Raw genomic sequence first — 26,701 nt, forward strand, 5'->3', positions numbered from 1 at the left:
AAGTGGGGTCGACATTCAGCTGACTTGGCACAAAGTCAGGTCACGTCATAGGCAGGACCCCACCTGACGAAGCAGCGGATGATGTCGGGTGTGAAAGTGCTGAGGGGCCCCGCATGGCGATGGCCCCAGTTCTGTGTGTTGGCCGGCTGGGCCAGGCTTTCCAGACCCTCTTTCCAACAGTCCGAGATACCGAAACGTCAACAGAATGCACTCGAGGAGACGGAAGCGAAACACAGACACAGACACCGACAGATGGGAGGCACTGGGGTCTCACTCGGTGGGGGTGGGGGGGCATGCAGGTTGCTCAAGGAGGTAACAAAATGGATTACTTCAAATCAAAAAACTTGTAGGACAAACTACGGTAACTTATTCCAATGAAAATCTCCATTCGATAAGGGTATTCCCAATTTAACGTACTCCTGTGGGAGGGCGTTTTGGCATCGAACAGACGGATTTCTAAAAGGTCTTCTCGACCAGTCGCTAACACGTGGGTCGCCCGACAACTTTCCCAAGGAGTCGTAATTTAAGAATACGCCTTACGGAGTAAGTATAGGGGTTACATTCAGATTACAGATTCCGAAGCGTAAGGTTCACTAACCTGATAGAAAGATTCTGCTGTCTGACAGGAGGAAATGAATTGTTATTAACCAGTTACAGAGCCAGCGCACAAAGTGGCATCTACGCTACTTTGCTGTGGCCCTGAGCTCTTGGGGCGGGCGGGTTTGAGGAGCCACGGACCGGGCGCCACCTCACGCTAATGACCGAGGAGCCAGGCCTCCGATAACAGGAGGCACTTCCAGAAATCACCCGCAGCGTCCCCGAGGGCCGGCCTGGGGCCGCCGGGTCCAGCCGGGTCCAGCCGGGTCTGGCAGTGGCCCAGCTCCTCTGAGACTTTACACGGTACAGACAGCGTCGGGTTATCGCACAGGGGGCTGTCCAGCAGCGTCACGTTCGCCATGCCCGGAAGTGCCCATAGGTATCTCTGGGGCATTAACAAGAAGGCACGCGGCTTTCCACGACACGCAGTACATTGAGTTTGTCGGCGTTCTAGAACGTGGCCCAACCACCCTTAGAAGTGTGTCCGCTGAGCTCACCCGCTTGAAACGTGGCAGGGACCGGGCGGTTCGGGGGACGTGGGGATCGCGTTGAGCGGGCGACCACCTCCACCTGCCACTCTGGTCCCCGCAGGGCGGTGGAGGGGGCTTCCTAGGCTGCCCTGGGCCACCCTCCGCCTCCCTCCTGGCGCGTGCCCCGTCACCCCGCTGGCATTAGCACGGCCCGCGAGGCCGGATGTCGTTTCCAGCAGGTAGAAAAGTTTGAGTCTGTGGGGGGGGTCTAAAGGGCCCCCCGGTGGGTGGGCCCCAGGGGGCAGCTCTGCCCGGGGGACTCTGAGGGCTTCTCTGAGAGCCAGGGGGCAACCTCTGTGGGTGGAGGCCATGCTTCTTACCTATTGATTTCTGCCTTCGCATCGTACCTCGGGGGAGGCCCAGAAACGGGCCTTTCGGGCTCCCAGGAACAGTGGGCGTCATGACGGCGATCCCCTGTCGTTCGTACACGGACTGCAAACCAGAGGCCCCGGAGTGAGACGAGCCCCGACCAGCCCCACCCAGGGCATCCAGGCCCGGAGGGTGACACGGAAGCGCCTGTGCCCACCTGTCACACGGCTTCCCGTGCTGCCCCCCCAGGAGCAAGCCGTGTCCAGCCGAGGCCAGCAAGACATACCAGCCTCAGGGAGCCGGAAGAGGCTCTTGCCGGACACTCCCCCCCCACACCCCCCGGCTCCTGGCCTCTAAATGCCAGGGTGCCCCGTGGAGCCGTGGACTGGCAGACACGTCTGAGAAGGGGCCGCGGCAGACGCTCGGTAGGAAAGCGCGCACAGCGGGTGGGCAGTGCAGGAGTGTCCGTTTCCCTCCTCCGCGGGATGGGGCAGGATCACCGGCTCACGGCACGGGACAAGGTGAGCCAGGTACGGGGGGGGGCGGGTGAACAAGCGCAAGGACTGCCCTGGAGCCCCGAGGCCAGCGGCGCCGGCACGGACCTGCGGCAGGTGGGCTGGCCCCAGGGGAGCTTAGCTTCCCTCGTGCACTTGGGAAACGGGTTCCCCGTGCAGCCACCGCCCAACCCGCCGCTTCCTCGTCTGGAACGCTGGGCTTGCTGGCCGCCCCCCGGTCGGCGGCACCGGAGGCGGCTGAGCCCGGTGGAAACGTGAGCGTCAGCTCGTTGGCATCCTGTGCTCAGGGCCCCAGGCCGTCCTCCTAGAGCGCCGTCTGCCCGGGGCCCGAGGCCGGGCCAGACAGCGTCTGGGCCACGTGGGGCTTAAGATGTGGTGAGAGGCCACAAACAAGGCGGGCAGCAAGGATGGGGAGACGGGGCTGGGGCTGGGGGCTGACCCCACAGTGGGGCGGCCCAGAGCTTGTGGGATTACCGCCCCCCCCCCTCCAGCCCCGGGGTTCTGGCGGGGATGGGGGTCCCACACCAGCAGGTGGGTCTGTTCTAACGTGCATTACACCAGGCTGGCCTGTGCAACGGGCGACGTTTCCAGGTGTTACCGTAGGTGTGAGCTGTCACTGCAGGGACGGCCCGCCCGCCTCCCCGGGGCACGGCCACTCACGTTCACGTCGGAGACGGACGGGAAGCACCGGCTGGTGGGCCGCTGCTTGATGGTGGCTACCCTGGACTCCACGGCCACGTTGTCAGCGGTGCGGGATGGCTTGGAGGCTGGGACAATCTCGTCGGGCTTATCTGCAACGTGAACATGACGGTGGGAACGGGTGTCAGTGACCGGAGCCCCTGAAACACAACCGGGGGCTGGCTTCTGACAAGGTGCCCTCCGCACGTGAACAGCCACTCAACTGCTCCGGCCTCCAAACCATGCAAGCGGGCGCTCGTCACCGCGGCGTGGGTCAGGCATGCGTCTCTGTGCCACATGCACTCACAGCGACGCCAGGTCCGTTCCCAAGCCCTCACCCCGGGCAGGCGCACGCGGACAAGACTCTCAGTGACACAGCCTCGGCCCCCGAGGCCTGCAACTCCCTGAAAGCCAAGTCTTCACCGGAGCCGCTTTGTTTTCGCTGCTGGACGTACTCTTGGCCACGCCAACTAAACCGGGGTTTGGGATCGTTTCCTCTTTAAAAGCTCAGAGGCATACGTAGTTGCTTTGCCACAGGTTGCGGCTGCCGGGCTGTAAGGCCCTCGCGCCCGGGGCTAGAGGTGGCGGGCACAGTCAGGTGGCCGTCGGGATTCCCAGCCGCCAAGCCCGTGCTGCGTGGGGGACACCCAATTTCCCAACAGCACAACATCCTTACTTCTTGGTGAAAAAGAGAGTCAAGGGTTAGTGATGTGCAATTCTTACAGATTAAAAACTTTTTACGATTTAAACGTACAACATCGTTACAACTTTTGGAAAACGTGAAAACTCCAGCGGGGCCTAGGATTGCCCACACGCCCTCGCTTCATCTGTAGGATGTCTGAGACCCCGCGGGGCCTTGGGGCCCGCCCTCCCGGAAAGACTACGGCCCAGTTGGCGCAAAGCCAGTGCGAGGCGGTGCCTGATGGGAATATCCCATTTTGGGCCTCGTGAGGCCCGGCACCGTCCTTGCCCCCCACCCCCCAGGATGCGCAGGCCTGGACGTGTGGTCATGTGGATGTTCCGTCCACAAGCCTGAGGCCTTCTCCTAGCAACCCCGATCCTTTCTGGGGTCTGGCGACTCCCCTCGAAGTGCCTGCTGTCACGAAGAGACTCCCAGGCCTCTGGAGTCTTGCCCAGACCCAGAGCTGTCAGGCCAGGGTGTGAGGCTTAGGGCGTCTGCTCGTTCCCACTGGGCAGGACAGCCACTTGGAACAACAGGGGCTTCCCAAGAGGAGCTAGTCCCCTGGAAAAGCCCCCCAGAGCCACCCACACCAGGGTCCCCATAGAGGAACTGCAAAAGGGAGGAGGTGTGTGGGGTGGGGGAGGGACAGGGGGCCAGGCAAGCAAGCAGCCACCAGGGCCACCCCAGCCTCATAGACCACCCAGCAGGTGGGCCTCTGATATCTGTGACTAACTGCTCACAAGACTCCTGGGTCCAGACCTGTGTCCTGGACTGGGGGTGAGCAAACTAGGGCCCTTGGGCCAGAACTCCCCCTGCGTGCAGCGATTACTTTTTTGGTCTTTTTAATGTTTATTTTTGAGAGAGACAGAGACAGAATGCAAGTGGGTTGGGTTAGGGTCAGAGAGAGAGGGAGACACAGAATCCGAAGCAGGCTCCAGGCTCCAAGCTGTCGGCACAGAGCCCGACGCGGGGCTTGAACCCACAAACCGTGAGATCATGACCTGAGCCAAAGTCAGATGCCTAACTGACTCAGTCACCCAGGCGCCCCTGCAATTACATTTTTAAGAGGCTGTTAAAAGGAGGGGAAGGAGAATGTGCCACAGAGAGCCCGTGGCCTGCAAAGCCAAAACCCTCACTGTCTGGAAAATACCTGCCCCCCTGGCCCAGACCCTGTCCCAGTTTACCTGCCTGGGAGCCCTGGGCGCAGAGGGTTCTGGCCAAGCGGCATTGAGAAGGCCCTTCCCCCCGACACGCACATTCACGTCTCTCCCTCGTGAAGAGAAGACCCACTCCCTCCCTGTGTCCTGCCCTGCGGTCTGGACTGGTCGGCCAAGGGCACGTCCTCTTCGTCATGGGTGCTAGGGAGCATCAGCCCCTTAGGGAGTTGGTCAGAGACACTTATGTCTCTGGGCCACTCGCAGCCACAGTCACCGTGTCCCCAGCCTGCCTTCCTCCTCACGGTCCACGGAGCTGTCCTGTCCTCAGCCGTGCTTAGGGCCCCGGGAGGCGCCACTCACCCCCTCCCGGCCACCAGCTGCCGCTCCTTCCCTTTGCCAGGTCCCTGTCCCTGCCGCTGTGCTGTGCGCACCCCACGATCCCGGAAAGCTGCTTCCTCTGGGGAGCCGTCCCACCTCCGATCTGGGCCGGGATTCCTTCAGTGGCTGGGGTTTAACCTGTTTCTGTGCCGGACCCCCAGCCCACCCCTCTGGCCGGGCCTCGCTCCCTTGACCGTGGCGCGGGGTCCTCTCACGGATGTGCTCAGGTGGCGCTTGGCTGGCCTCCTTGGTCTTCGTGGCCTGTCCCTGGAAGCTGGGCCCCTGGTGCTGGCTGTCGGCTCGTTTCAGCTTGAGCTGTGGGGAGTCGGGTGTCCTCGGGGCTGGGGGCCCGTCCTCGGGCTGTCTTTCCAGGTCCAGCCTTGGTCGCAGGGCATGCCACTCAGTGGGGCTCTGCCGGGCCTCCGGGACGTGGAGGGGGTGCCACCGAGCCACAGAAAGAGCGACCGGAGGCCAACACTCATCCCGTGGGAGGCACCGTACGGGGCGGGGGCCCCAGGGCAGGATGCTCTCCTGTGACACAGAGCTAACCAGCAGCACCTTTGACAGTCTCCTGTTTCTAGCCATTTCTTTGGCTTTAACCCCCTTCCTCCAAGCGGACGGGCGGTTCACCCTAATTTCCCAGCAGGCCGAGGGGCTGCTGCCCGGTATCCGAGTACCGCCTGGACTGTCTTCGCGAGCCGGAATAAGCAGGGAGCCCGCTGTGATGTTGGAGCCCCAGGGCACGTGGCAGGCACCCCAAAAATACACCTTCAGTCATGGGCGGCACAGGTGAGGCAAAGACCCCGTGTCGGGAGCAGTGGTCCCTGGTGGCAATTCTAAGCACCTCCTCTCCTTTCTGGCCGTTGGGGAGGGGAACGGTCCCGATCTGCGATGTTGAAGGTCACGCAGGTAAAAACCCGTGACCAGGCGAACCGGTGGGTGGGAGCTGGGCCTCGCGCCGGGGTCTGCCGGCCTCCGCATCCCCACCCCACCCTGGGCCAGGGGTCCCGAGCCCTGAAGGGCGGGGGGCATCGGGATGGTCTGCCCGGTCCAGCCGGCTGAGAAGTCAGGGCACTGTCCACACCGGTCGCCCCGTGCTGAGAGGGGCGGGTCTGGGGGTGCCCAGAAGTGTGTGCCTTGGAGTCGTGGTCACCTTGAGTGGATGTCCTCGTCCTTGTTTTATTTATTATTAAAAAAAAGGTTTTTAAATGTTCATTTATCTTGGAGACAGTATGAGTGAGGGAGAGGCAGAGAGAGGGAGACACAGAATCCAAAGCAGGCTCCAGGCTCGACGCAGGGCTCGAACTCATGAACCTCGAGATCGTGACCTGAGCTGAAGTTGGACGCTTAACCGACGGGGCCCCCCAGGCGCCCCTCCTTGTCCTTGTCCTTGTCCTTGTTTTAAATCTTGGCCTTTCCACCTCCAGCCAAATGTTCTTTTGAACCAGAACACCAGAGTTGTTGGGTTGTGGGGGGTACAGCTGGGAACGATGGCTTTCAGTGACAGCCATCAAGTGTGGTTTGTGCGATTCAGATGGGAACACGGACAGACCGTGGCTTCTGCACGGGAGGCCTGGGGCTCCTCCTGGCTTGCACCCACCTCTGAGGGTCCGTTTACCAGAGCATGAAGGCTTTTAGGAAAAGCTGTGAGGCTGGAGTCCCACTTCTCATTGTAGAGTCTCCAGGTTATTGTGCTTCATTTAAGAGAGCCTGGGCTCGGGTCTCTATTCGGGGATAAAGAGGATTAGCGAACGCAGCCCCCTGCAGCCCTAAAATGAAGTGCTCTGCAGCTGAGAACAATCCCTCAGACTCATGTTAAAAACCACCTAGCAGGGAGTTGAGGAGAAGCCTCTAGAAGCAGCCACGTGCTGTCATTTTCTAAGCAAACGTACGGACTGGGGTGATGCTCACCGTCCATAAACTGCCTGCTTCCTGGCGAGGGGGCAGCGTGTTTTAGGAGGGGAGGTGGCATATTTGGCAAGAGCGGTTAGGTCCCCCGGGGAACCAGAGCAGGGACAGCCAGAGCGTCAGAAGCCCTCACCTCCCCCCCCAACCCCCCCAGCCCAGGAGCTCACCCTTGGCCACTGGCAGGCTTCAGCCAGTGCGCCCTGAGCCCTCCCAAGGCAGAAACCCACGTTCCACGAGCCAGACCTCGGTGGGATTTCCTCTGCATGAGGGAAACGCAAACACCGCCAGCCCCGGGGGGAGGCAGTGGCTGTGGCCGGCTGGCCCACTTCTGGCTTAGTCTTCCCGGGAGGCCGTGAGGCTCGGGGAGGGGTCTTTGAGCTGTTCCCGGCCTGATGGCCCTGATGCGTTTCACACCTTCCAAGGGTTAGGCCTGTGGGTGCAGGCAGCACCGGGGTCGCCCGGGGGAGCCAGGGCTGGGGGCCATCTCACTGGTGTGACAGTTTTTTAGAACCACCACAAACAGTTCAGAACGAAAGAAGTTTGTTCTCCGTCAGTCTGGAAGCCAGAATTCCTAAATCGAGGTGTCAGTAGGATGTTTCTCCTCCTGGAGGCTCCCGGGGAGGATCCTTCCTGCCTCTTCCAGGTTCCGGGGCTCCAAGCGTTCATTCCTGGGCTGTGGCCGCGTCCCTACAAACTCTGCCTCTGTGCCCCCCTCTGCGTGTGTCTGAATCTCTTCCTCTCTTGTGAGGTCATGGTCTTTGGCTCTGGGCCCACCCCGATACAGTGCAGCCTCAACAGGCTCACATCTGCAAAGACCCTGTTTCCAAATAAGGTCCCTTTCTCAGGTTCTAGCTGGACGTGGGTTTTTGGGGGGACGCTATTCAACCAGTATGTTGTAAAAGCCTGTTTTCCCCCTGTTGCACATGGCCCTGCTGGAGCATGGGGAATACTTCTGAGCTTAGACCGGTCCCCCGGAAGAGACTGGCAGGTTCTGAGCTTAGACCGGTGCCCCGGAAGAGACTGGCAGGTTCTGAGCTTAGACCGGTGCCCCGGAAGAGACTGGCAGGTTCTGAGCTTAGACCGGTCCCCCGGAAGAGAATGGCAGGTTCTGAGCTTAGACCGGTGTCCCGGAAGAGACTGGCAGGTTCTGAGCTTAGACCGGTGCCCCGGAAGAGACTGGCAGGTTCTGAGCTTAGACCGGTGTCCCGGAAGAGACTGGCAGGTTCTGAGCTTAGACCGGTCCCCCGGAAGAGACTGGCAGGTTCTGAGCTTAGACCGGTCCCCCGGAAGAGAATGGCAGGTTCTGAGCTTAGACTGGTGTCCCGGAAGAGACTGGCAGGTTCTGAGCTTAGACCAGTGCCCCGGAAGAGACTGGCAGGTTCTGAGCTTAGACCGGTGTCCCGGAAGAGACTGGCAGGTTCTGAGCTTAGACCAGTGCCCCGGAAGAGACTGGCAGGTTCTGAGCTTAGACCGGTGTCCTGGAAGAGACTGGCAGGTTCTGAGCTTAGACCGGTCCCCCGGAAGAGACTGGCAGGTTCTGAGCTTAGACCGGTGCCCCGGAAGAGACTGGCAGGTTCTGAGCTTAGACCGGTGCCCCGGAAGAGACTGGCAGGGCCAGTGTGCCAGAAGCATTCTCTGCATGCCCACCAGCGTCCGATGCTCCAAACTCTGTGAGGCCGGACTGTCCACTCCCTCGCTGCGCAGTGAGTGTGGGCCGCTGGAGCGCCACACTGCACCCCACAATCTCCCCAGCCCCGTGGACTGCTCACACAGGAGCTGGGCAGACCACGGCCACGGGGCAACTTTGGGGTCTTGCGTGCATGCTGTCTCCCGCACCAGCTGGGGTCAGGAAATGTGGGGGAGGGGCATTTGGTCTCAAATTGCCTCCAGTTTTCTCTGCTGTTCAAAGCCAGGTGGGTCTCCACCCTCCAGGACTCCCTGTCTCCCGTGCCCGTGCCGGCCACAAGGACTGTGACTCCTGTCTTTTCACACGGTCCAGGGTGGCTGCTGGAGGCGCCCCCTTGACAAGGGACCTTCTCGGCCAGCTCTGTTAACGGCAGTGAAGTCCCGGGAGCCCACGCTGGGGTGCCTTGTTCAGGATGGTGTGGCAGACAGAGGGGTCGTCCCTGGGGCAGCAGGGTGTTGGCTTTGGATTGAAGGGGACTTCAGGGAGACATGGAGTCCCAGGAAAATTTCTGGGCAGTCCTGGGGGTGGCGGGTGGAGGCCGGGGAGGAGGAGCAGGTGCTCTGACTTGATGCTCTAGGACCCATGGTCCTGTCCCCAGATACCGGCTGATGGATTCTGAGACCCACCTCCTGACTTCAGTGTTCAGAATACCGCATTGTGCCTCTGCGCCAGCGCCTAGGCTCCTGTGATGGGGTCCACGCCGTGCTCCCCCAGACCCCCAGAAGGAGTTTTGAGTTTATTGTGCTTCTATTATTGGGATCGTTGTCTCCAGCAGTCAGGTGACAAACACCCCAAAATACGGATGCTGCTGAAGGAGGAGCCCGCGTCGTTCTGGGGCTCTGTTGTTGGGGCGCTCGTGGTGCGTGTGTCTCTGCTGTTCACAGCACTGCAAACCGTCCCCCACCCCGTGCCAGTTGGCTCCCGGGTCCCCGCAAGCTTAAGGACAGCTATCCCGCAGGCAGAGAGTGTGAGAGCCAGGGGCTTTCTGTGAGCTCGAGGATGCTGCCCCTGCCCCCAAGGCCCAGGCAGCTAGCAGTCAGGGGACCAGCCCCTCGCCCCGCGTCGGGGCCCCGCCGGCCTGCACCCCAGCTGCCTGCTGCGTGTGGCCGTGGACCGGACGCAACCTCGAGGCTGCCGGCGGGTAGGGCGGGCCCAGCTGTGACAGCCTGAGGGTCCCACGGGCCTCATAGTCATGACGATGAGGACACAGCTCTAGGGGAGACGCACAACACGTCGGGGGTGAGAGAGGAACCACACAGGGAAAAGCAAAGCAGACGGGACAGACTGAGACAGGACGCGGTCTGGAGCTGGGCCCCTCCGTAGGCCCCGGCACAGGGAGGAGACAGCGCAAGAGTACGGCGGTGTAGACGCCACGCCGACAGCCACAGAGGGGGTCTCTTCCATAGGGTATGTGGGCAGGGGCTGGGAACAGACACTGGGCTGGCCCCTTACCCTTCTTCTTCCGGATGGAGGCTTGCAAACAGAAAGGCGAGGGTGAGTCCACGACGACAGCGCTCCCCCAGGGCCTGGCTAGGGGGCCCGGAAACCTAACCCTGACCGGAAGCTCACGCGGGCCACACGTGGAAGGGTGGGGTGTCTAGACGGCTGGGTTTATGGCTCTCCCAGGAACCCGGTGATGGGGTGACCTTCCCCTTCCAACATGACCGGCTGCTAAACCTGCTTCCTGGCCACGGGTGAGACACTGTCCCCGCAGCACTGTGCCAAAGCGGCACGGGGTGACAAGGGGAACACGGAGTCCCCGCACGGGGGAGAGACGCCAGGGCCCGGGGAGGGGCCGGGGTAGCATGTGCTGCCCAGTTTTAAAGGATGTGCAGCAATTCTGTGGTCATCCCCACCGGGTGCCACACCAGGTGTGCAGGGACAGTCAGGGCTCTCCTGGAGAGCCTTGTTGGGACGGACAGGATGTGGCTGGGAGAAAAGGGGCTCATGAGGAACTACGGGTTCCGGGAGGGTCCAGAAGGTCTCCCCGGGAGGCTGGGGTCAAGTGGGAGTGACGTCAAGTTAAACGCCGACGGGGGGGGAGCTCAGACTCCCCCCCCCCCCCCCCCCACTGGGCCAGCTGTGCCTGATGGGCAGGTCCCGGGCTCAGGGCCGGTTTCCGCGCTGCACGGGGCGCCCAGACGCTGGCCCTTCATCACCCGGCGAGCCCCTCTCCATGCTCTCCGCAGAGCAAGCACATCGGCCCTCTCGCCACTGCTGTGTGGAAGAGCCAGCCTCCTACCAAGCGTGTCCCTGGGCCCCATGGGTGACGCCCCAGCACGACATTTAGCCAGCATCCGGATGGCCTGCGCCGGCTCTAGAATCTTCCCTTTCAGTAGCCAGCACTGCCCTGGACCCGGGGCCCTTGCTGCTCTGAACACCCTTCCCTGTCTCTCTGATAGGGCCAGTGGCTCGAACTCTCCTGTGCCTTTCAGACCTTTTAGAAGATTCTAGGAGCCCCCTACCCCTGGTGTGCACCCTTCCAGGCCTGCTGGCCCCACCACCATCTACACCAAACCCCAGGGATGGACCTTTCTGGTCTGTGTCCAGCACGTGGGGGTGGTGAGGCGGATTTGGGGGGTGGGGTGCGCCCGAGACAGCAGGGGAGCTGTTTGGGGGACACCGTGGGGCGGCTTACCTTTATCCACTAGTGAGAGGCCCAAAAATTCAAAACAAAACAATGTTAGATGAGCCGAAAACAGCAAAAGGCAAGACTAGCAACCGCCCCCGAAGCCAGCAGGACTCCCACGGACATGCCAGCGTGGGGGCCACCCGCACGCAGGGCTCCTGATGCCGTTCCAGGGGTTCAGGGGCAGGGGACGGGACAAGCAAGCGGGCACAGGGCCATGCACGGGCTGAGGCAGCGCGGACACGTTCCGGGGGTGGTGGCAGCGGGGGGCCGGGCGGGCCAGACGGGCGACTCTTACCGAGCTCCTCCAGCTCCGAGGTCATGGACTTGGAGCGCAGGGTGAGGGCCGTGGTCGGGGCGCGCTTGGGAGGTGGGGGGGCTTGAGGGGCAGGCGGGAGAGACACGGGTGTGAGAGACTGGCCCTGATGTGCCCCTGCCCCCACCCTGCTTCCAGAACAACCTGGGGGCCGGCGGCCCCGAGCCCCCAAGGTGGGGAAGCAGCCGTGTCACCCGCTGAGCTTCCGCTCGGGCCGCGAGGGGTTGGGACCGGGACAGGCCCTGCGTGGGGGCCCCTGCGCTCTGTACTGAGCCCCCCAGGCACTTGGCACCCCTGCCCTCCCCGAGGGAGCAGAAACGCGCGGAGGGGAGCCGGTCCGGCCCTCTTTCCGCCACGTGCCTGCGGGTGACTAACGGACCTGGTGGTTCCGGCAGCCTTGTAGCCCCTGGCTGGCCGCCCCCCACCCCCCACCCCGTCACAGCGAGGACCCAGGCCTCACACGTGTGCCTGTGCCCCCCGGACCCAGGGCTGCTGAGCACAGCCTTGCCTGAGGCCCGAGCTCCCGAGTCCTCAATTCACCTCCCTGTCTGGCTTCTTCTCCTCCTCTCGGGGGGCCGCCCCCGGGCGGGAGATGTGGGGGGTGGTACAGGGGGCAGGGCAGGGCGGGCACCTTTCTTCCTGGCGGTGTCGTCCGGGTCGAGATTCCTGGTCACCGTGACCACCTTGAGGACGAGGTGGTTCCCTCCCTGGCGGATCATGTTCACCACCTGCCGGTGGCCGACCTTCACGACGTTCTCCTTGTTCACCTGTGGGAGACAGGGGCTGTGGGTGAGGGGCCCGCGCGGGAGGAAGGGAACAGCGCCCCCCTGCCCCCGTCCCCCGCCCGGTCAGCAGACGGACAGAGGGAAACTGTGGTGGCTTCTGGAACCACAAGTGCTCTGGGGGGGCCAGGGGGTGCTGCTGTGGTGGCCGCAGGCCAGCTAACCGCGGCCTGGTGGTGGGGGGGGGGGGTGCCTGTCACTCTGTGCAGGGCCGTTTCCAGCTGCCAGGCAGCCGGGGCTGATTCTCATTGAACCCGGGAGGAATTTTTTGGCCACCAGTGACGCGCGAAAAGCCAGACAGATTTCCAGGGTCCCGGGCTGTGGCCCTACAGCTTTCCATTGTCACACTTAAGAGGAAACACTAATTGCTTTTCACAGATTTGGGGAACACAACATCCACTGAAACGGCTCATTTCCTCCAGGTGCTCCCTCCCTCCTCCGCTCTTGCCCGGGACACTGCAAAAGGCACAGAAACTTGGCAGACGAGGTGCTAAGGGCCACAGGTCTGCCGCTCTGCCCATCCAGTGACATCGGAGGATGCCTCCACCGCGGCCACTCAGGTGTTCGCTGAGCTCCTGGCCCCCGCCTCCCCCTTCACATCTGTCTGTCCCCACGGCATCGGCAGGCAGAGCCGGGGCTGGGCCTTGAACTCCGACACCGAGGGCACTCTGCACCTCCCGGAGTTTGGGGGGTTCTCGGGCATTGGGGCTCCACGTCTCTGGCCCAGCGTTGCCCCTCACGCTCACTGAACTGGACGCCTCTGGCGGGGCGTGGGCACCTGCCATCCCCACAGCTCCCAGGGTGAGCACCAGGTGCCGAGGGGCAAAGGAGTGAACCCACGATCGCCCTGTGCGCCGTCTTCCAAGAAAGAAAAGCCCCCTCCCCCCACTGCAAAGAACAGGTGGGAAGCCCCCGAGGCCCCGCCCATCCCTGCCATCGCTGTCCCCATTTTGTGGTACTTTCTCCTGCTGGGGATTCCCTAAAAACCCATCAAGGGCAAGGGAGCCTCGAACAGAGAAGTTAACAGGCCTGATGACTCCTCACACCCGGGCACTGGGGTCCCCGCACCGACGACAGGTACGCTCCTCCTGGCCTTGGAGCGCCAGACAGGGGAAATCGTGTTCGGTGAGACACGCAGCCCCGAGAAAGACACGGACGCAAGCCCCGGGACCGCAGCTGACGCCTGTCCTCTCCCTCTCTCCCCACCACACACCAGAGAAGTGACTTGTGCGCTCATTCCCTCGTTCACCACTTTGCTCAGGGCACCCACAAAAAGTCAGGTGGTGAGGGGTGATCCTGGTGGGCAGCCCGTCCCTGCTTCCAGAGCGGATGTTCTTGTGGGGGGCTGGCCACACGAGTCGGTGAACAGGTGTAACCCCAGGTGTGCTGAGTGTCACCCGAGAAAACAGGTCCAGGGAACAGGAGGCAGGGGCCTGGGCCGGGTGGGGGCTGGGGGCCCGGGCACAGGCTGGGGGAGCCCCGCTGCAGGACGATGGGTGCTGGCAGCACCCCGGGCCCCACCTCAAACGGCCCATCTTAAATTCCCATCCTGCTTTGCAAAGTAAATATGTTTGGATAGAGTCCTTCTCCCAAAGCAAGAAACGTATCAAGGTCAGAGCAGCGGGCTGCGTGGCTCCGGGCTTTCGTGGATCAGCCACCGGTGTGCGGGTGAGCGCTCGGCCAGCGAGGGCACAGGGGTGCCACGTGGCTTGTGCTGTGATGCCTGTAAGCGTCCTCCTGCGAGAAGAGCGGGCAAAGGCGTGAGGCAGCAGGTTCAGCTTGGAACCCGCACAGCAGGACTAAAGGCAGGACAGGCCCCTCAGCTGCATTCTCCTTCCCAGCACGGGGGGCACGGAAGAGAGGAAGAGGACGAGCAAAGCCGCACTTCGGGGTTTCCCAGCTTTCAGGGGCGCCTGTGGCTCAGCGGGTTAAGTGTCCGACTCGTGATTTCAGACCAGGTCATGACCTCACGGTTTGTGAACTCGAGCCTCGCGTCGGGCTCTGGGCTCTGTGCTGACAGCAGGGAGCCTGCTTGGGATTCTCTCTCTGCCTCCCTCTCTCTCTCAAGATAAATAAACATTTTAGAATTCCCCAGCCTTTAATGTATTTTTTTTTAATGTTTATTTTCGAGAGAAAGAGAGAGAGAGAACGAGAGAGACGGTGCATGAGTAGGGGAGGAGCAGAGAGAGAGGAAGGCACAGAATCCAAAGCAGGCTGTCAGCACAGAGCCTGACACTGGGTTCGAACCCACGAACTGAAAGACCATGGCCTGAGCTGAAGCTGGATGCTTAACTGACTGAGCCACCCAGGTGCCCCCATAGAATTTCCCAGCCTTTAAACAAACTCAAAATTCAGTTTAACCCACAGTGGGACATTACAATCAGCTACCGGCCGTACGACAGGTGCTCTGGGCTGCTTGTGTGGGGACAGGAGCCTCAGAGGCTGAGTGGGTGAAATGCTGCCTGATTCCTCAGATGTCCAACTTGGCGTCTTGAACTTCCACGGGGTTCCCGTGTCCCTCAGAACACCTGGGCCTGCAATTCTGGCATGCTGCCACCAGGGGGCGGTGTGGGCCTCGAGCACCTGCCACATTTACGGAAGGTTAACCCCAACGCTGAGCCTCCTGGGATGACTGCCTTGCAGAAGAAAGACACGGGTTACAAGCCATGGATCCAGTTAACTGCAGGGCAGAGTAACATGCCCCTCCGGACATTGTCCTTCCATGCAGACGTGGAGCCATCTAAGGAGGGAGCAAACCACGGCTACATCCTGGCAGAGGGCAAGAACCCAGGGCTAGCATCCACCAGGGTTCAGAGAGCTTCTGTGAAGAACAGGAAGTCAGGCTGCCTTTGCACACTTTCATACTCTCCTCAGTCATTCTCTTCTTCCACATGAATTGTCACTCAGAATACAAAACTCACACTTGCACGCGCTTTAAAGAGACGGCGTTCTGTAGGGCCGGTTATAAAACCCAGAGGACATCACCCAGGCCCCGCCTGTCACTCCCAAAGCCTTCAGCTCACTCTTTCTAATTTATCCCTGAGTCTCTGAACATGCTTATGTGGTTGCTACTTAATCTTTACATTCTATTTTATTCATTTATTTAAAAAAAATGTTAAATGGCTATTTTTGAGAGAAAGAGAGCATGGGCAGGGAAGGTGCAGAGAGAGAGGGAGACAGAATCTGAGGCAGGCTCCAGGCTCTGAGCTGTCAGCACAGAGCCCTACACGGAGCTCGAACTCACAAATCATGAGATCATGACCTGGGCTGAAGTTGGATGTTTAGCCAAGTGAGCCACCCAGGCGCCCCAGTGTTTACATTGTAGATGTGGTCTGCTGACACACTGATGTGGAAAATGATGGCTTATCCCAGGGTTTCTGAACAGTGGCACAGTTGCAAATGTGGACCAATTAATTCTTTGTTGTGGGTGTACATGATAGGATGTGGGGCAGTATCCCTGGATGCCAGCAACATCCCCTTCCTCCTAAATGTGGCATCTGCAGATGTTTCTAGACATTGCCAAATGTCCACTGGGAGGTCAGAGTCGCCCTCAGTTGACAGCCATGAATTCAGGTCTTTTCTTTCATCCCCCAGGACTTCAACCTCAGCTTACAGTTGTATCATAATTCCGACTAGATCAACACTCAGGGTTTACATCACGACTGTGTAGTATCTATTCGTAGCTAAACCATGCAGTATATTATGATGACTTTGTCTTCCCATACATTATGTCTTCCCCAGGGTAAAATCATTTTCTGTTGTTTGTTTATTGGTTTAATTTCCCATGTACTTAACAGTAATTCCAATCCAAACACTTCCTAATTATGTAAATCTCTTTTCAAAATCTTCAAATATGTTGGGGATTTTGTTAAGTTTATGCTGAAGAAATTGCTCCTGAAGACTTCAGCTCTTTTCTGCACAACGTGGGTTTGGTGTTTTCTACGCCTGTGTCCCATTACCTCTGTCCCCTGGATTCCTTCCGATTCATTCTTGTGTTGGGTCGCCCAAATCCCAGACCCCCTGGATATATTTTTGGCTGTTGCTTGATATAAAGCCTCATTTTTGGTAAAGGACATTCTCGAATTGCTTTCCAATAAAAGGGGTTTGGGAGATTTTTTTTTTTTTGATATATTGCTTATTTGAAAATGACTTTAACTGCACACTTAACTGGGCGTTTGGGTACAAAATTTGAGGTTGGAGGGTAGGGTAAAGTAAATATCCTAAGACCAACTCCTCTGCAGGGAATATGTACAAAGTCTCGGCAAAACAACTCCCCCACCCCCAAACCCAAACAAACAAAAGCAGTTCCCTGAAAGCTCTGGAGTGTGAACTAAGGTAAGCGGATTTTGGATGGGAGTGGAAAGTCAGAAGTGCTGGGCCATGGACAGAGTGTGATGCGGGTCACTCAAAGCCCTGATGGAAAACTTCAGCCTTTCTGGCTTAAAAAGTCAGAGGGCAGAACCTTGGGGGGTGGCCACAGCTGCCAAAGTGAGGGGGGGAGGCGTCCCAGAAAGGAGAGAGTCAGAGAAAGGCAGTTCCATGTTCCGTGTGAAAACTGTTCCCAAATATCCGATAGAGGGTATGAGACTGTGCCTGCACTGGGTTGACTCAACGCAGCTTGCAGACAAGGCTAAAGTGCCTGACCTGACATTTGAGCTACTCCTACTGCCTCCCAGATATTTGTAGTTGGAGACTAGCCACGGTAATTACCAGCGAAAATGCAAACATCGACGCTCATCCAAGGAATCTAATGGAATCCAGACTGCCACAGCATAGTGTTTACAATATTCAGGATACGATGAACATTTACTTAATGAACCCAGACATGACTAAGATGTTGGAATTCTCAGGCAAGGACTTTGAAGCAGCTATCACAACAATACTCAACTAGGTAAAGGAAAATATACTCACAACGCATGAAAGGTACGAAATATCATCAAAGAAATTTTTAAAAATGTAAAAAAAAAAAAAGAAAGTGTTAAAACTAAAAAATACAATATCGTAAGTTAAAAAAGGCACTGGGTGGGCTCAATAGCGAAATGGATATGGCAGGGCAAAGAGTGAAGTTGAAGAAACATCTGAAGAATTTATCCAATATGAAGATGGAGAAAGGATTTTCAAAAGTGAACAGAATCTTAAGGACTTGAGGGACAATGTCAAAAGGTCTACTATTTCGAGTCCCAGAAGGGAGAAGATTGGAATCCCAGAAGAGAGAGAAAATGGGTCAGAAAAAATAATTTAAAAAATGATGGCTGAAAACTTCCTCAGTCAGGTGAAGGACATAAATTTACAGATTTAAGAAACTCCGTGAATCCCAAACGGGATAAATATAAAGAAAATCTCCCCTGGGCACATTATAGCCAATCTGCTGAAAGTCAAAGGCAAAAGGAGGAAATCTCAAAGTGGCCAGAGAATAATGATACATTACTTATGGAAGAACAATGATTTCAATGACTGTGGACTTCACATCAGAAACTCCGGAGGCAAGACTGTGGAACATTTTTACACTGTGAAGCCTAGAATTCTATACCCAGTGAAAATAGCTTCAAAGAACGAAGGCAAAATAAAACATCTATAGATAAATGAAAACCATGAGAATCTGTTGCCAGCGAACCTGCGCTACAAAAAACAAAAACAAAAGCAAAACGTTAAAGGAAGTTCTTCAAGCTGGAGGGGATACAGATACTAGATCTTAGAGGCATGAGGATATCAGATATGGTAAATACCTAGGTAAAATAGAAAATATTATTTTTCCTCTCATTTAAAAAATAGATATGACAGTTTGAGGCAGAAGAATCTTGTTTTGTGGGGTTTACAATGTAAGTAAATGTGACACCTGTAGAGTACATGAAGGCAGGAGTGAGGTAGACACACCTACGTGGTTGCAGAGCCGTTATATTTCCCGTGAATTGTGCAGTATGGATTTAAGTGGGCTGACAAGTTAAGGATATATACTATAATCCTAGAGCCCAGCACTAAAAAGAATGTAAAGTACAGCAAAAAGCCAATACATTAAAATGGAGTTCTAAAAATAGTCAAATAATCCAAGAAAAGCAGAAAAGGGAGTACAGAGGAAAAGAGAAAAGAGAAACAGAAACAATAAACTGGTGGACCTACATTGAAAAGCACCAGTAATTACATTAAATGTTAATGGGATAAAACTCCAGTGAAAAGGCAGATACTATAGGGGCTCCTGAGTGGCTCCCTTTGCTTAAGCACCTGACTCTTGATCTCAGCTCAGGTCATGATCTCTGGGTTTGTGAGTTTGAGCCTTGTGTTGAGCTCTGCACCAACAGTGCAAAGCCTTCTTGGGATTTTCTCTCTACCTCCCTGTCTCTGCTCCTCTCTCAAAATAAATAAACTTAAAAAAAAAAGTGGGGCACCTGGTGGCTCAGTTGGTTAAGCACCCAACTCTTGCTCTTGGCTCAGGTTATGATCTCACAGTTTGTGAGTTTGAGCCCTGCGTCAGGCTCTGTGTTGATAGCGTGGAGCCTGCTTGGGATTCTCTTTCTCCTTTGCTCTCTGCCCCTTCCCTCTCTCTCTCTCTCTCAAAAATAAATGAGTAAACTTAAAAAGGCAGACACTATAAAAATAGATTGTGGAGAAAGACCTAATCTGCAGGTCAGAGAGCAGACAAATGGAAGAAGGTTTCCTGTGGGTTGAGCACTATATCAACATCAGACAAAAGAGACTTCAACCACTCTGAATAACAGTTTGGCAGTCCCTCAAAAAGTTACACACAGAGCTTTGAGATGGCCCAGAAACTCCAGTCCCAGGTGTATTCCCAAGAGAACCGAAGACATGCTCGCACAAATACCTGCACACAAAATTTCGTGGTGGCATTACTCCTAGCAGCAGAGAGAAGCGGGTGGAGGGTGGAGAAAGACTGTTGATGGGTGTGAGAGCTCTTTCTGTGACAAAATGTTCTAAAATTAGACTGTGCTCATGGTTGCAAATTTCTGTGAATATACTAAAATCCACCAGATTGGGTGCCTTAAATGGTTGAGTTTTATGGACATGAATTATATCTCAATAAAGCTGTATTAAAAAAATAGACTTCAGGCGCCGGGCTGGCTCAGTTGGTAGCGTGTGTGCCTCTTGATCTCAGGCTTGTAAGTTCGAGCCCCACGTTGGGTATAGAGGTTACTTAAAAATAAAATATTTAAAAAAATAAAAAATAGACTTCAGGAAAAGAATATTACCAGAAATAAAGAGGGATAGTTCAGAATGCTACAGGAGATTATTCATAAAGAGGACGTAACAGTCATAAACACTTATGCACCTGCTCACAGGGCCTCGATATACTGAAGCAAAATTTGACAGGATAAAAGAGAGAAATGGGCAATTCTACAAATACAGCAGGACACTGAATACCCCTTTCTCAAATTGATAGGACAGTTGGGCAAGAAAATCAACAGAGACTTAGATGATCTGAACAATCATCTTGACCTGATATTTATGGGTCAGTAACTACAGAACACACATTCCCTTCGGGCGTGTGTGGAACATTCACCAAACTGGATGAGGTACAGGGCCATACAGTTCAAGTTTGGAAATAATTTTCTTTCTTTCTTTTTTTTTTCCTTTTTGAGTTTATTTATTTGAAAAAGAGAGAGTGGGGGAAGGGCAGAGAGACAGAATCCCAAGCACTGTCAGCACAGACCCTAATGTGGGGCTTGAAACCACGAACAGTGAGACCATGACCTGGGCCGAAGTCGGATGCTTAACTGACTGAGCCACTGCCTGGTGCCCCTAGTTTGGAAATAATTTTCCTTCAAGAATTTGAAGGCTCTCATTCATTTACTCTGGTGACCAGGTTTGTTCTGGAGGGATCTGTGACCACTTGTGTTCGTGGAACGTGAGTCCCCTCCCTGTGGCCCCCGCCCACAGGGTGGAGAGCCCTGCAGGATGGCCTCTTTGCCCCAGGCTGACCAAGATGTGTTGATGCACCATGGTGTGGCTCTGTCCTCACCTCTCAAGTAGGGCCCTCTTCACCGGGACATTCTTGCCCTTTAGGTGTGGAATGCTTCCTTCAACCATTTCTTGGCCATTCTCTTCCTTTCCGTTTCTCTTCAAGGCAACCTTGTTTCTTCTGGACTGGTCCTCCAACTCAGTTGTCTTTCTTCTTCCATTTACCATGTCTTCTCTTTCTTAGAGACTCCCATCTGTTTTATCTTGTAATCCAGTTGTCAGAATTTTCATATCTGCTAGAGTAGTTTTAAATTCGAGAGCTCTGATTTTGTCTTACGAATGTTACTTTTAAAAAGAGTATTTTTGTTCTAACATCGAGGATGCAGTATCTCCTTTTATCTCACCGAGCACATCAATAATAACTTTTCAAAATCCTAGTCGCCCTGTGTGATCTGTGTCCTCCATTTTCTCCATAGTATGTTTGTTTTGGGCTCTGTGTTTCTTACAAATTCTTTTTCTTTCATAGAAAGCAGAAAAATAATTTATTCCAGAAGGTGGCAGAAATAAGAAAGTCATCGTGAAAATACAGTTCAGTGTAATTCTGCTGGGACAGATACTCCCTGGGAACACCGTCCTCCTCCTGACTGCGCCCTTGGAGAATCACGGACTCATGACAGTTTTTAAACACTTCACTGATTCCCATGTTGTGAGCAGGCTGGAGTCTTCTCTAAATGACCAGGTTCCGAGAGGACAGCAACGTCTTTCTCAGAAGAACAGTGCCTTCTGTCTCAGAAGGTGTGTAGACATTTTATGGAGTCAGTTAAGGAGGCACAAAATGCCTCAAAATGTAAAAAAAAAAAAAAAAAAAAAGACAGGAATGAATAATGCTTTGTAGAATAAGGTATTCAAAAGCGGAGTGAATGTTTAAGGCACCTCATGGCCAACCTAGGCGAGTCAAGGAAGGTGGTCAGGGTTTGGAGGGGACTTTGCATCTAGAAGAATGTGGCCTCAATGACTCCGTGCTGGGGAGCAGGTCTTTCTCCTCAAGGCCAGTGACACTTGAGGTCCCAGGTGGCTTCATCTTTCAACTGTGGGTCCAAAGAGGGGTTGAGTTGGACCAGAACTGCAATCGGCCGGAAGGGGAGCAAAGTGAACGGGTCACCAGTGGGGTGATGATGACTCCCCAGTCGGGCCCCTCAGGGCACCAAGAGGCTGGTGAGGCCCCAGAACACGCTCGTTGTGACTAGAGACCCTGTGAGAGTGTTCTACACCCTGGTTGCTGCTGGAGCTGCCGGTCCCCGCCCGGCTGCCTCACCTGCGAGAGTCATTCTTTCATCAGGTACACGGTGCTTCTTGGCAGGCAGCACCTATTTACAAGTGGCCCCTAAAGAGCTGATTTCTGTCCCAGCCAGTTATTCTTTGAACACCGACAAGTGTATATGGAGGGAAAAGGCACAGAAGAGCCCACACAATATTGAAAGAGAAGAACAGAGTCGGAGGACTGACAGCACCCAACTTGAAGACTTAACTATCGAACCACAGCAATCAAGGACTGGTGAACGAGTAGACAGACCCGCTGAACACGAGAGCACCCGGAAACTGCCCCCCCCCCACCAAGAATAGTCACCTGATCTGTGATGAGGGAGCAAGGGCCGTTCAATGGAAAAGAGACAGACTTTTCTGTGTCCCACTGGAACAACAAGACATCCAGCTGCAAGAAGATGAATCTAGACCCAGACCTTACACCCTTTCACAAAAAATGAACCCTAATGGGTCATCGACCTGAATGTGAGACACAAAACTGTGCAACTCCTAGAAGATAATCCAGGAGAGTATCTGTGTGACCTGCATCTGGTGAGGACTCTTTTAAAAAGTGTATTTATTTATTTATTTTGAGAGAGAGAGAGAGAGAGAGAGAGAGAGAGAGAGAGAGAGAGAGAGAGAACGTGTGTGCACAAAATCAGGGGAGGGGCAGAGAGAGAGGGAGAGAGAGACTCCCAAGCAGGCTGTGCACTGTCAGTGTAGAGCCTGATGCAGGGCTCGAACTCACAAACCATGAGATTGTGTCCTGAGCTGAAATGAAAAGCCAGACGCTTAACCAACTGGGCCATCCAGCTACCCCCTGGTGACAACTCCTTATCACATCAAAAGCACCAACCACGAAAGAAAAAAGTGGTAAGGAGAACTTCACTAAAAGACACTGTCTTGTAAAAAGACACTGTCAAGAGAATAAGAAGCCATATACTGGGAGAAATTCTTTGCACACCTTCATATTTACCCCAGATAAGCGGAAAACCTGTGTCCATACAAAAACCCTCACGCAAATGTTTATAGCGGCTTTACCCACAATTGCCAAAACCTGGACACAACCAAGCTGTCCTTCAGCAGGTAGATGGATTAACAAGTTATGGGACATCCAGGCAAAGAAATATTATGCAATGTGGCTCTCAAGCCACAAAAAGGACATAAAGGGACCTTCAATGCATCTTACAATGTGAAAGAAACCAATCTGGAAAGGCTACATACTGTGTGAAACCAACTGCGGGAAATGCTGGAAAAGTCCAAACTATGGAGACAGTAAAGATCAGGGGCTGCCAGAGGACAGGGGGAAGGGAGGGATGAACAGAAGGGGCACGGACAGGGGAGTTTGAGGGCAGTGAACTTGTCATTCTGTGTGGTGGACACATGTCATTTGTCTAAACCCATAGGACGTACAAAGCACAGTGAACCCTAACGTCTACTATGGACTTTACTTAATAATAACATATCCACACTGGTTCATTAATTGTAACAAATGCACACCACACTAGAACAAGATGTTAAAGGTAGGGGAAATGGGGCACCTGGGTGGCTCAGTTGGTTAAGCATCCGACTCTTGGTTTCAGCTCAGGTCATGATCTCAGTTTCATGAGTTTGAGCCCCGCATCGGGCTCTGTGCTGGCGACGTGGAGCCTGCTTTGGATTCTCTCTTTCCCTCTCCTGGCTCACACTATCTCTGTATTTCTTAAAAATAAATAACTAATCTTTAAAAAAAGTAGAGGAAATGAGTGAGTGGGGAGGGGTGAGGGAGTGTTCGGAACTCTCTGTACTTTTCGTTCTATTCTTTTCTGTAAGTTAAAACTACCAACAAGTAAAGCCCACTCATTGAAAAAGCTCATTACTACAGTTTTTATTATGGAAAAAGTCCCTCAAATGTGCAAAAGCAGAGAGGCGGTTGCACTGAACCCCATGCACCCCTACCCTCCGCACATTCTTGTGAATTCCAGCCTTCTATCACCTCTCCGGAAGGCAGTTCAGCAGGCTTTTTATTGAAAGACCCAGCCCCGTAGTAAAAACATAGTCACAATACCATGATCACACCAGAAAGGCAACCCGGATTGCTCAGGTCATCACAACCGTGCGCTATCGTGGCTGAGGCTGGGTCCTGCCTGCGTCCAAGTGCACAGCCGCCTTACCGGAGTCATGACAGCTACATGTTGCACCTGGTTGGCCCGCCTCTCGTCTTGTTTAATCTGGAGGTTGGAAGCTGGACCATGTTCAGGTTTGATTGGGGCAGGTGGACGGGTCAAGTGGTGCCGTACCCCCCACCTCAGGGGCCCCTGAACTTCTGCTTGTGTTTTGAGGGATGTTAAGATTTGGCGGGGGAGGGGGGTGGTTAGGAATGGTCAGCCGGATCCATCCTGTTAGCTTGTCATGTCACTGTTTTTTTAAGTTTACTTATTTCTTTTGAGAGAGAGAGGCAGAGAGGGTGCACACAAGTGGGGGAAGGGCAGAGAGAGAGGGAGAGAGAGGATCGCAAGCAGGCTTGAGACTTGAGACGCGAGGCTTGAACCCCAAACCGTGAGATCATCACCTGAGCCGAAATCGGAGGCTTAACCACCTGAGCCACCCAGGTGCCCTGTCACATCCCATTTTTACCAGCCCCTGATGGCCGCTGCCTGGATTCTGTACCTCCAGGGGCCGTGGAATGGTGATTTCCTACTTCTGTGGTTCCTTCTCCAGTTACCAGTTGGACTAATTTGTAAAGAGAAACTTGCCCTTATAAATAGTTACACTGCCCTGAGCTACTGTGTAAGAAAGGCAAGAGAAGTGCTTGCTTCTCTCTTTTGACTTTTACCAGCTTTCAGATTAATGAATTGGTTCCTTCAAAAGTGACCCATTCTTTAAGATGCATCATCATGAAATCAGGGGTGTTTGAAAACCATTAAAATTTTTTTTAATGTTTATTTTTGAGAAAGAGCGAGACAAGCATGAGCAGGGGAGGGGCAGAGAGAGAGAGGGAGACACAGAATTCGAAGCAGGCTCCAGGCTCGGAGCCATCAGCACAGAGCCTGACGCGGGGCTCGAACCCACGAACCGCGAGATGGTGATCTGAGCTGAAGTTGGACGTTTAACAGACTGAGCCACCCAGGCACCCCAAAACCATTTTAAAGAAGTTTTTATTTATTTATTTTTAGAGAGAGAGAGAGAGAGAGAACAAGCTCTCCAGGAGAGGGGCAGAGAGAGAGGGAGAGAGAGAATCCCACCTGATTCAGGGCTCGAACTCCCAAACTGCGAGATCATGACCTGAGCTGAAACCAAGAGTTGGACATTTAACCGACGGAGCCACCCAGGTGCCACAAAAACCATTTTTGATATATCTGAATCCACTGCAATTAAACAAGCTTTTTGTCTGTTTTGATACAAGCTTTGTTTTTAAACAAGGTTTTATTTGAGAACAATTTCAGATGTGCGCAGGACTCGTGAGGAAGGTAGCACAGAGAGCGTCCCTGGTCCCCACACCCAGCTTCCCCTCTTCTGTACATCCTACATCAGTGTGGTGCACCTGTCACGATTAGTGAACCGATATTGACATGTTGTTACTAACTGAAGCCCACGTCCTATTCAGATCTCCTTGATTGTTACCCAGTGTCCCTTCTCTGTCCAGGACCCCATCCAGGCCACCACATGACTGTCAGTAGTGTTTCCTTAGATTCCTCTTGGCTGTGACCGTTCTGATGACTTTGACAGTTCTGAGTACCTGTCAGGTATTTTCTAGACTATCTCTCTTTTTAAAAAAAAATTTTTTTTAATGCTTATTGTTGAGAGTGAGAGAGAGACAAAAAGCACGAGTGGGGGAGGGGCAGAGAGAGGGAGACACAGAATCCGAAGCAGGCTCCAGGCTCCGAGCTGTCAGCAGAGCCCGACGCGGGGCTCAAACCCACAGACCGCGAGATCGTGACCTGAGCCGAAGTTGGACGCTCAACCGACGGAGCAACCCGGGCGCCCCTTGTAGACCGTCTCTTAATCATGATTTTCCCTCTCACGGTCAGATGGGGTTGTGGGTTTGGGAGGAGGACCACAGAGTGAAAGCCCTTCTTATCCCCATCACGTCGGGACACGTGCCCCGCCCCCCCCCCCCCCCCCCCCCCCCGTGGCTCATCCCCACGATGCTGACCTTGGTCACCTGGCTGAAGTGAGCGTCAGATCCCTGCCATACAGTTGCTCTTTCTTGTTCCCACGCTGTCCCCAACCGAAGAAAGCCACTGTGCAGCCGCACCTCGGGCGGCTTACGGCCCATCTCACTGAGACCAGTGTGGCCTCATAAATTGTACGGATTCTGGGTTCTTCTGCAGGGGAGATTTGTCTCTTCTCCTCTTTTGTTTATGTGTTCAACGGCGTGTTCACATCAGTAGGACTCCCAGATATCACCTGTGTTGTACTTTGGGTTATCACCCCAGACTCTCTTAGGTAGTTATGCACTCTGGTGCTCAAGGTTGGCCCCGCTTTGGCCCTGGGGCTGTGTCCTGTGTCCCTGGGCCCTGCCTCCACGCTCCGTATCTTACTTCCTCCCTGCTCCACCCTACTGGTCCCGCACCCGCTCTGTGCAGCGTCTTCACGGGACCTGCCTACCTTTCCTGCCCGCTGGCGAGACGCGGTGTTCCGGGCTCTTGGTGAATCTGTGCGACAACTTCAACTGAACGTTAGAACAGCAGGTGTTTTAGGCCTTCGGCTTCCCATTTTCGTCTCTTTGTTAAAAATCGGGGCTCCTCGCGACCAGCGTGCAGGTGATGGTTTCTTTGCTCGCCCTGTCTGCGAGCGCGTCATCCACGAATCCCTCAGCGATCGTTCGAAGCAGCGGCGCAGCGAGGGTCCCAGCAGCGGTCTAGTTGCGGAGCGCGAGCAGGGCTGAAGATGTGCTTCCTCCCCTTGGCAGCCACGTGCAAGGTGTCGCTCGAAGTGATTCCTCTGTTAATGCATTGCTTTCATCGGCAGGTTATGTCGTTGATACTATCTTGCTCTTGATTTCTGAAAGGTTGGTTTGTGTTTTACAATGAAATGCAATTTTAACCCGATTTCGTATTCTAATCTATAAAACAAACCGTGTCAGGATTCTTTTCTTTCTCTTCCTCACCCAGCCCCCGAGGCAGCAGGAAATTGAAAACAATGGCGCGTGGGTCATCCTTCCGTTGAAAAGAAACGAGCATATACCCGCGTGGATGTCTGTATGCGTGAGTATGCCTGTGCATACGTGTGCACGTGTTTGTGTGCACGTGTGCCCGTGTGGGTGTGTGGTCCCCACCTTCCTTGCACAGACGGTAGCCTGCTGGTCACACTTCTCTCAGCCTCGCCTTTCTTACGG

At 55.0% G+C, this 26,701-nt stretch overlaps 1 protein-coding gene across 10 annotated transcripts in view; it reads right to left on the bottom strand.

Moving 5' to 3' along the window:
• Positions 1-26,701, bottom strand: part of SHANK2 (SH3 and multiple ankyrin repeat domains 2) — a 497,540-nt gene that overhangs the window by 16,491 nt on the left and 454,348 nt on the right. For 4 of the 10 annotated variants that reach the window (XM_058689977.1, XM_058689982.1, XM_058689983.1 and 1 more), the window contains 5 exons: positions 12,018-12,153; positions 11,369-11,449; positions 2,612-2,742; positions 1,448-1,559; positions 599-619 (listed from right to left, as the gene is read on the bottom strand). In XM_058689977.1, coding sequence (XP_058545960.1) covers positions 599-619; positions 1,448-1,559; positions 2,612-2,742; positions 11,369-11,449; positions 12,018-12,153 — 481 coding nt within the window. Of the gene's footprint in view, positions 1-598; positions 620-1,447; positions 1,560-2,611; positions 2,743-9,893; positions 9,915-11,079; positions 11,089-11,368; positions 11,450-12,017; positions 12,154-26,701 lie in introns of all 10 variants that reach the window. The other 6 variants (XM_058689985.1, XM_058689986.1, XM_058689979.1 and 3 more) reach the window with 5 other exon arrangements.

The sequence above is a fragment of the Neofelis nebulosa genome, chromosome 10, assembly GCF_028018385.1.
Source record: "Neofelis nebulosa isolate mNeoNeb1 chromosome 10, mNeoNeb1.pri, whole genome shotgun sequence".
Classification (NCBI taxonomy): Eukaryota; Metazoa; Chordata; class Mammalia; order Carnivora; family Felidae; genus Neofelis; species Neofelis nebulosa.